General features: G+C 35.4%; 2 protein-coding genes across 3 annotated transcripts in view; both read right to left on the bottom strand.

Moving 5' to 3' along the window:
* LOC148940154 (poly(A) RNA polymerase GLD2-B-like) overlaps positions 1-10,728 on the bottom strand; it is a 610,602-nt gene that overhangs the window by 95,473 nt on the left and 504,401 nt on the right. The gene's annotated exons all lie outside the window — the stretch shown is intronic.
* The window catches only part of LOC148940161 (transient receptor potential cation channel trpm-like), a 47,947-nt gene continuing 43,858 nt past the window's right edge, over positions 6,640-10,728 (bottom strand). Inside the window, exon 6 of the mRNA XM_089106408.1 lies at positions 6,640-7,012. Coding sequence (XP_088962534.1) covers positions 6,640-7,012 — 373 coding nt within the window. The remainder of the gene's footprint in view (positions 7,013-10,728) is intronic.

The raw sequence follows: 10,728 nt of genomic DNA, 5'->3' as shown, positions 1-10,728 counted from the left end.
TGAAGACTTCACTGCTGGAAAAAAGTGGACCTTTCCAATTCCATACAGAAAGCTTGTGGTGTCACATCCACTCAAGCTGTGGACAAGCGGCAAGGCGTTGCAAAATGTTACTCCTAGCTTTGGTGCTGCCGTATGGATAGGTATGCAGTAGGACGGAAACTTAACCCAGAGCTGCTTGAGGCCGAGATTAGCAAGATACTGGAAGTAGTATGCAGCTAGTAAGACAACATCAGTATCATTGGCTTGTATTATGACAAGTGTGCTCTTTCGTCTTGCGGCAACTGCTGTGTGGTATAACAACCGAGTGTCTGCTTCCCCATGGCAAGACGAGATATCGTCATCAACAGAGCTTCCATGGGGCGTAACAGTAACAGCTCTATATCGACTCTTGAAACCTCCAGCGAGATGAACCATCAGACGGGTCGAAATTTTGTACTCCCAGACCTCGAAAAGAACTTTCAAGAGTCGACCTTTGGCTGAGCGACTACTGAGAATTTCGTCCCAGAGTGTTGCAGCTTTGCTGGAGGAAGTGAACGGGCTGGAAATATTTCCTCTAGGATCTACTCTTCTTTCTCGACAGCCAGATGCTTCTTTGAGGTTAAACGAGTATTCATCACGTGTTCTATCGTCACTAGGACCGTCATACCTGTCACCAACCAAATAGATAGACTGACAAGATTCGGGTATGTTCCTAAGAATCCCATCGTAAACTCTTATTCCAAAATCTGCAAGCGTCTCATTTTGTTCTGGTCGATAATACCTTATGAGACTCATGACATCAACTACATAGTCAGATCGAGGAGAGTCTTCAAAAAGCGTATGTGGAATCATTTTTGGTCATGACTGCAAGCCAGACTGTTGCAGAATGTAGTTGAAGGCTGTTGACTTTGTACCAGTAAGAAGCTGAGGCTCCGTACGACTTGATGATAATACTGCAAGTGAGGCCGGATATGGCTGTAGCTCGTACATCAGCAGGTCACAGAGGGACGAAGTTTGTATTGAATCTGCAAGACGCAGAGCTGGTTTAAGTAGCTCAGTTTCACCAAAATATTTTTTGTGTGACTCTTTCTTTTTTCCTTTTTTGGCAACACAGGCGAAAGTTTGTACAATGCCAACTTTTACTTTCGTGGATGTCCCTTTGAGATACGAGCTCATGGCTTCGAAGCCAATTTCTCGGAGGTTCAGCAGACTATTTGCTACGACTTCTGCAGCTGTATTCCCTGTCATAAAGTTGTGCATATCTGTTCTCGTCGTCTTGAATGGGTTTCCAAACAACTCTACAAAATCTATAACCCAATTTCTGCATTTTATGGTCAAATTTGTAGACGCAGTGGTATCCTCAAGATGCTTCATTGTCTCGTCATTCATATTCAAGTTAGCTTTCAGCGTTCTGATGACTGCTGCAAGAAAGGGGAGAGTAGCCAGATATCGATCCCTGGCATTTTAATTCATTGTCACACCAACGATACCAGAAACTCCTCGGTGACCCTTGATGTCAAAATTCACAGTCGACTCTAAAGCCAGATCGCATGCACTGCTGTAAAACGACTCGGTTATTTTCCTAACAGTAAAATTGCCACTTACAAACCTCTGTGAACTTCTGGCGCTTTTTCAGGCAGGTGTAGCATTTCTTCTAGGTAGTTAAGCGCGGCTGCGGCGCATTTATGGTTTCCAGATAAGAAGAAAATCGGAATCATCTCTCTTGTGGCGTTTAAGTGTGTTCCCCAGTCCACAGCTCTTTCAGCGTAAAGGTAGTCCTCTCCGGTACGGCTAAGATCTAAATCGTTGATCCAGAGGCTATGATTCCTTATGGTAGATCTGGATCCGTTGTACTTCGAGAAAAGCGGAGCAATACTGTCCAACGCATCTCCTATCTGTTTACATGCTTCACAACTAGTTTCACTTTTGAAGCGTTCAATTGCATCACTTAAAGATTCGAAATTTTTCGACTGTAGAAATGATGCACTAAAATGATTCAGGATGTTTCAAGCCAATTCTCAAATGCCTCCCACCAGAGTGCGTTCTGGAAGTGAGCATGAAGTGCCTGGTACGTGTTCTTTCCTGAAAGGACCTTGTTCGCAGTACCTTCCCTGAGAATCTCTGCCGCAACAATAACTTCTTTTAGTCCTGCTCCATCCATGAGAGATCCAACCGCTTTCAAATAGTTCCTTAGTTTCTGAGAACTGCCCAATAAGAGAACTAGATCAGAGTTTTTTTTCGGGCTCGGACTTTCGAAGGCCATAGCTTATTTCATAAACAGCTAGATCCTGACTGATGACCGTGAACTTGTTTCCAAGCTTCGCTGCTGTTTTTTGACAGATGCTAATAGCAGAGGCTACGACTTCATAGGATGTTAGTGAATAGGAAAGCAAGGGTAAGTAACCTACGGTGGTTTTGCTACACCAGAATAAAACGATTCTTGCGTTGAAGGCTTTCCAACTGGGAGTTGGTTCTTCAAATTCCACTTCAAGGATTTTCGTAGGACACAACCAACAAAGCGCCCAGCATAGGTCCAGGTTTAGCACTGAGAACGGCATCGGAGTCTCATAACCATTTTTAAACAAAGAAAGCAAGGAAGCAGAGTCACAAGGTCGCGTTTTCCTTAGGACTTTAACCTTCAAGGTATGTTCACTAGCATGAGCGCCAAGAGGGTTGTCGGTTTCCATCTGTCGGGTTCTTTTTCGGGGAATCCTCCCGAAACTTCCGCTCAATACACCAGTCACATCAACAGTTCTTCCGAAGTCTGCAGGAGACGTTGACGAGGAACCTGTATAAAATAAATCATCGTTAAAAATCAGAATTCATAAAAAAAATTTATAATAAAAGTAAAATCCAAGATTAAATCTGGATTAATTTGGACATGGAATGTACACCAGTCCCAAGTTGTGGAACCCTCGGTCGGAGGGAAACGGAATAAACTGAATGTCAGAAGAAAACACAACAATTTTAACACAAGAATGAAAACACGACAATAAAAACACAACAATGAAACAGCATTACTAAGATAGAAAAAAAGGTGTACCTCACGCAAAACAACTCACACCCCCCTAAACTTCTTGTTGCCGGAAACCTTACTTTTAGCTAGATCAGGTACATTGCCTAAATCCTTACCTTTTTATGTTATAACTTTTGCTACTTTATGCAACTAAAATCCGATATGTAAGATGCTCAGGTTTTTTTATTGCTATGGAAACCAAATTCGCGCATGCGATCGCAGAACGAGGCATCTGTTGTTGTTTTTTTTGTTTTTTTTCCTGGTTAAAAATATTAGATGTGTAAAATGTAAATACAAGATTTGATTAAAAAAGAAAGATATATCGTTTGGTGAGATAAAATTATAGGCTGTGATCAAAATATGTCGAGTAAAACGCCACTATTTAGAAAGATTTCCTTTTGGGAGGGGCGATTTCTTGTTCAAACGACTATAAATTCTTGCAGATTCAAGTATCGACTTTCTTTTTATTAACAGCGTGTAGAAGACATTCTGATGGTTCAAATGATGTGCAGTTTGATTCGTTTTCATTTTTTTAACAGCTAAAATAAATTTAAAAATAACTTGGTCATTGTAGGCTAATTTCTGAAAGCTATGACGTTATTTAGAAAAAATATATAGTTACTCAAAAATTAAGATTTTTTTGAAAAGAGGCACGTGGTTTGACTCGCAATTACGAGCAGAATTCAAATAAAGCATAAAAAAACATACTTATGCAGGCAAAAATTTCAGAAAAACCGAAAAAACTAAGAAAAAGTATATAAAAAAAATCTTGTTTTGAAAATTAAATAAAGATTAACTAAAAAATAAAGGCTGTGGGGTAAAACTAAAAATATAAGGTGTAAGTATTTGTTCTTAGGATTCAGAATATGCCAAGTTTATAAAACTTTCAGTTTATTTTACCTTGTAAAAAAAATCAAGAGCGGTATGACGTCGTTATAGGCCAAATTTGACTTTATAGGCTAAAATGGCCATGTTCTACATACGTGCGAACTTCTGCACCCCAATATTCGTCGTAAGCGCTCCCGATTGTCCTAGAATCCACCCTCAAACCAACTGCAGCTAACGTGAGCCACCCCTTCTCTTTCTGAACGATAGCGAGCCTTGGATCACTGACTATCTAGACTTTTGAACCTGTTTTCACTGTCTAATAAATGGACTTATCCCCATTTGAACGTTTATTTGTTCGAAATAAAAAGGCAGCGTGGTCTTGGAAAGAAGAAATCTAATTTAAGGTTTTACGTCGAAAATATGGCTTAAAATTTCCCACAGAAACACAAGAGAATCAATTAGGCTTTGAAAAGTTAAGGCTATTTGGCTTTCTGTCCTGACATACTGTCAAGGAGTAATGTGTGTGTTATGGAGTTACGTCGCACATGTAAACCAAGAAAACCAAAGCACACTTGGAACAATAGTAATCTCCTTTTGGCCAAATCATTTAAATAGTTATATAAATAGTACTGTACATGGATTCAGATAAAAACAAACATTTGACAATGTATAACGTTTCTTTTAAAGGTAAGTCAAACTTTAATGTATAGAGCAGGGGATTGAGGATTCCGGTGTCCTACCCATACCCACATTCAGAGGCAGATTAAAGAGGGCAAACTAGTGTGCAATTTAATTTTATGTATTTTTCACTCACTTTTACTCAAACCTTTGAATAAAAAAAGAGCCCTAGAAAAGATAGTTCTAGAAAAAAGAAAAAAGAGTTCTAGAAAAATACTATTTACAATACCCATTTGATGCAAAACCGCAATCCTTTTTCCTTTTTTAAGCTTTAGTAGACTATGAAAAAAAAACTTCCTATATAGAATAGTGTATTTCTAATAGACTAATAGACAACTTTTTTTTCAGAACAATCCTTTTTTCCTTTTTTTGAATATAGTTAACTATTTACTTGAAATATAAAATTCGATAAAAAGAGAAATTTATTATTTATTATAGAAAATTTACTGCAAAACGACTTTTTGCTGATCCGACTCGTTCCTCAGAAAGGTTTCATTCTCCATCTGGCTGAATATAGAAGCTAACATAGAAATTCCATCCTGAGCCTGGTCAAAGAAGCAACTGAGTTTCTTTTTGTATTTTCAGTAAACTAGTCCATAGCGGGCAAGCTACTATTTACTATTTACTTGAAATAGTTCTGGAAAAATTAAGTTGCACTTTTCCAATGGATACTGAAAATAATCAGCTGTAAGTAACTTCATAGGGTTATTTTCTTGCAAAATTTGTGAAATTTGCCAGTTTTTTGAAACTGGTATCTAAATCAAATATATTTATGAACGAATTTACATTTGCCTTGTCTTAATTTTCTAAAACAAAACTTGTGCTTTTTTTTTCTTGAAAAACAGGATTTTATGTTGTATCTTTGAGGCATACAAAAAGGCACCAATAGACCCTTCAATATTCTGGAAAACTACATTAAAATTCCCCTAAAGCCTATGGCCTATCAGAGGATTTTATGTGGCCCACAGATCATTAACTCACCAGTAAGCCGGTACCATAGTCCAAAAACAGTGCCGGAAGGCATGAACAGGTACATGTTCCTCATTAATTATAGTTGTACTCTAGGGTCAGAATTTGTAGCACAATGTTAACATTAAACAGATAATAAATTGGTTATGTATTATCTTATTGGTCATATATTAAATTGGAATTGATATACAATATATGTGTTATATACTGTATAGAGAGAGAGAGATTTATTTTAAACAAACAATCAATTTAACATAAGTTTAGTGGCCACCCCAAGAAGTAAAAACTTGTCCAAGGGGGTGGCAAAAATACACTAACATAACAAACAACAATAAAAAAAAACGAAAAAAATAATAACCTATCTATAACACAGTCCCCAAACAGCACCACAAACCTTAAACCTTAACATTTTCATTAAATTTGCAATCATATTCATAATCATCACCCCCAGGAGCCATAAAAATTTACCAATATCATTATTAAAAAAAAAAAAAAAAAAAAAAAAAAACCTAGAATTAATACTAAATAAAAACAAACCCTTTAATTAAAATCTTAAACGAAGAAATATCACCTATATTTTTTTTATTTTGATCAAGATGGTTCCAACTTATGATCCCCCTGTGAAGCAAAGAAAACATCTATCGGGCCGAAACTACCAGTGGAATATTAATCTCTGCAGATGACCTAGTATCATAATCATGGACAGAAGATCTCAGGTTAGCCAAGCTATCAAAACACGGGAGGTTTATACCCCTCTGAATCCTAAAAATGAATAGAAGTGTATACAACTCCCTTAATCCAGAAGCTGGCAGTATCTATACATAAGAAACAAATGTTTCTGTTTTGATATTTGATGTACACACTGGAGAATTCTACTACCCCTTAGATAATTTCGGAGATCATACTGCCTTTCCATGAAGATAAATAAAAGTTCAAATAGGGATAAAATCCTTTTATTAGAATGTTTCACAAACAGTAATATAAATTCACAAAAAATACCAGATATTTCGGTCGCATATGCAGTGACCGTCATCAGTAGTAAAACTGGTATTTTTTGTGAATTTATATCACTGTTTGTGAAACACTGTCTATTAAAAGGATTTTATCCCTATTTGAACTTTTATTAATTACTACCCCTTCAACCAAATGTTACGAAAGAAAAATAAATGTTATACTCCCATATAAGTTACACAGTAGCAGTCGTAATTAGTCCAAACCGTTTTATACTTGAAAGATAAAATGCAATACCTATAGGCAAAAGCGAGAAGGTCTGCGGCCCTTCCAGACCCTTCAACAACGACAACTGGGACTGGAGGTTTTTCGGATACATACTCCAATACTTTCCTAATAGTGTGAATTCCTCCCTCAACGACTAGACAGACCATTGGCACATTGCAGGGTGTCCTTGAAGGCAGTCTTTGACTAGATATGATACGTCCCAACTTGCGCCGAAGTTCTATTTCAGCTCCATAACGGCCGACTGATCCGTCATCCACGAGCAAAAAGTAAGAATGGCGGTTGTTAAGAGCAGCCAAATGAGACCTACAAGATCAAAGGATAGAATCAAGGTCGTATCCAGGGTGGAGGGTTTTTACCGGGTTTGAACCCCCACCCCCTTCAAAATTTTGTCCAACTTGAAAAAAAGTAACAATAATGCACACAGAAAATTTTTGATGCGTTTTGCAGTCTTTTTCGTAGGCCCCCTCCCTCTGAAAAAAAATGCTGGATTTGGCGTTAGATTGAACCCTATAAAGACCTTATATTACTATATTCCAAATGTTGGTGAAATTATAGTAGGAAAACCGAAACAAACTAGATTTGCCCGTTGTTGGCGAGCAATAAACTTAATGACAAAACGAGTATGAAGGATCTCTTTTAAGCCCAAAAATGTGGTTTCCCTTATATTTGAAGAAATTTATAATAGATGACGTTCTGCTTCGCATTCATAAATAAAAGGCAACGAAATAATAGGCTTAAAGCAGTGTTAAATGGGATGTTTGGATAGAACATTCGTTGACGAAAAGTTTACTGAGTTCAATGATAGCCGAATTAATCATGAAAGAGAAAACGCAAATGCACCATAGATATTACAAAATTTAAAATAAAAATTGAGAAATAACGTTATCCTTGCTTCAACAAAATTTCAACAAAACTGGATTTTGGACGAACAAAGTCACTTTCTTCCTCCGCATCACCTTCCTTACGCAGATTTTAATGGTAAGCATGGTGGTTGTCAAGAGCGGCTGAATAAGGCTAAAAAAAGATTAGAATGGATAACCACCTAAAAAAAACTGGCAACTTAGAAAACTTAAAAAAAAACGGTGAAGTGATTTTTATAGGCCCAAAAATAAGCGTCCCCTTAAATATATAACAGATAACGTTACAAACCACATGGAGAATGGCGTTAAGATACCGCTATTTGAAGTCTAGTTAAATAAGGTCTTTTTATAGAGCCGTTGTACATAGACAATGTCATTGAGTTGAATGATGATCGAATTAACCAGGAAAGAGAAGAGGAACAACTACGCACCATACGAATTCCGTAAAAAAGAACGAGATATAATTCCGTAATAATTCCATAATTCCGTAAATAAGAGAAGAGGAACTACGCACCATACGAACTCCGTAAATAAGAGCGAGACATAATTCCGAAATAATTCCATAATTCCGTAAATAAGAGAAGAAGAACTACGCAACATACGAATTCCGTAAATAAGAGCGAAACATAGTTCCGTAATAAAAACATAATTCCGTAAATAAGAGAAAAGGAACTCCTACGCACCATACGAGTTCCGTAAATAAGTGCGAGACATAATGTATTCCTTGTCCTTAAGAAATTATACCAATGGCTAAATCGCTCCCTTATATTTGCACGTTGCATAATTTATTTTAACATACAGTCCTTTGCACAATTGATAAATATTTCACAATGTTGTGTAAGTTTAGTGATTTTTCTTTCTGTTACTTAGTAAGGTTAGCTTCATATTCTTAGCGAAGTTGACTTAATAGACTAGTTTATGAAGGGGAAGTGATGTATATAGAATAATTAATCGTCATTTTCTTCTTGAAATTTGACGTTAGGTTTAAAATGAAATGATCAAAAATTGCCAGTTGCGAGCCTACAAAATAATGATCATTTAAGCAAGGTTCTGATGGGAGCCTAAGTTCACATTGGTAGCCAAATTTCATGTTATCTCGTGAAGACAACACCTTGTCAGGGAGGATGGGAGGTAAATTGGGTAAACTTGCCGGCAAAGTGTTTTTGGAAGAAGGTTCCAATGATACACTCGACTGCTGGTCCGTGCAAAGGGCACGGATATGAACACATTTTCTTCTTGTTCTTGCAGCAAGACTACGCATTTTGCGGCACCTGGCATCTCAAATTCAGATATTACGTGGGAATTCGTAAATGGGCATTTTTATATTGATATGGGCACTAGAACAGTATTATTTAAAGAAAAAAATTAAAAAATTCTAAAGTTCCAAACTGATTGGAATCTAGTTTTCATTGCATCAGTGTACTAGAATAGTAACCACTTGGGTCAAAGATTTAAATTTTTCATTGGGAGCTAGAACAAAAATGGGTTTAAGAATGAAGTATTATTTAGGCACTAGAATGGTAATATATAAGTAAAAAAAAATATGAAAAATACTAAAGTTTCAAAATATTTTTTGTAGGTTTTTAGGAATCTGGTTTTTATTGCAACACTTGTATACTAGAAAAACAACCACTTGGGTACCAGACTTAGATTTCAATTGGGAGCTACAACGAAAATCCGTGGGGCAACAATTAAATCTTATTCAGACACTAGAATGGTAGTATTTACATAAAAAAAGACATGAAAAATCCTAAAGTTCTAAACTGACGTTTATAGATTTTTAGAAATCTGAGGTATAATATAAGACAGATTGGATAATATTAAGGTACCGGTAGCAGCTTCATCACAGTCTGAATTTTCTTTTTGTCTCATTTTTTTTCGTTTTGTATGGTTTTAGGTAAATTTACATGCTCTGGTGAGGATTTTTTCATACCCTCTTATGAAAATGGTTTTATGAAAGGCAAGACTCTTAGCACTCAGACAGGATCCAGAACAAAATCCAATATTCTTCAACACGAAGGCACAAGGTCAGGTGAAATTCGGTTAATAAAGTAGTTTGGCTCTATCAAAACTTAGTCTAAATGATAATTATTTGTTAGGCTCTTAACTGGCAACATCTCTTCATTTCATTTATGAGCTTAGTGTCAAATTTCACAAAGATACAACTAAGTTTCATCTCAACTTTCTAGCTTCACTTTTCCAAGAGATTTTGATAGACCTATCTAAGAAAAAAGCTGTATTTCAAGAAACAAACATTTTGTTAAAATATATATATATATATATATATATATATATATATATATATATATATATATATATATATATATATATATATATATATATATATATATATATATATATATATATATATATATATATATATATATATATATATATATATATATATATATATATATATATATATATATATATATATATATATATATATATATATATATAATAGAGGTTGACATATTCGTCACACACAAAACATTTTCGGACGAACTTCTGATTTTGAAGAATCTTCACAGTTCGGCATCTGTTTTCTGGTTGGCTTCTACTCTGGATTACGGTTGACAAATTTGTCTGTACGATTGTTTTATTTAATTAATTTCAAGAAATCTTTTAGTAACAGAATGTGTGCATAGTGATACGTAACACCATGTACATTTCATATTGGGAAGTGAATCCATTGGACTTTAGATAGCACATTTTATGTTTCACATGCATTTCGGTTGAGTGCATTTGCGTTTTATATATTGGCTTCCACTCTTCTCATATTAAATATCAGAGTCTTAAAACAAAGAAAAATAAAGTGAATAATGAAATAAATGAATGAAAATGGTGAAAAACTGAAAAAGAAATGAGTGAATAAAAGGAAATTGAAATAGAATAAGAACATACATTTGATATTTATTTAAAATTTGTGATAATCTTTTTTAGATTTCCTAAAATCAACATTCTAGATTTTAAAAAGCATTCAGATGTTCTTTCTGATCAAGTCTAGGGTGAAAGATTTCGAAATTCCTTACAACATTTAAAGTCGACTGCAGCTGTTAAACAGTCTGACAAAGAAACATAATCACTCACTAGGCATTGAAAAAAAAAAGACAAATTAAAGGTTGAATTAAGAAAAACATACAAATGTAGACAAGCTAA

The sequence above is a fragment of the Artemia sp. Qi Xiang Cuo genome, chromosome 20, assembly GCF_049724085.1.
Source record: "Artemia sp. Qi Xiang Cuo chromosome 20, ASM4972408v1, whole genome shotgun sequence".
In the NCBI taxonomy this organism is placed as follows: domain Eukaryota; kingdom Metazoa; phylum Arthropoda; class Branchiopoda; order Anostraca; family Artemiidae; genus Artemia; species Artemia sp. Qi Xiang Cuo.
The sequence above is the reverse complement of the archived record's forward strand: the minus strand, read 5'-3'. Positions and strand labels throughout refer to the sequence as shown.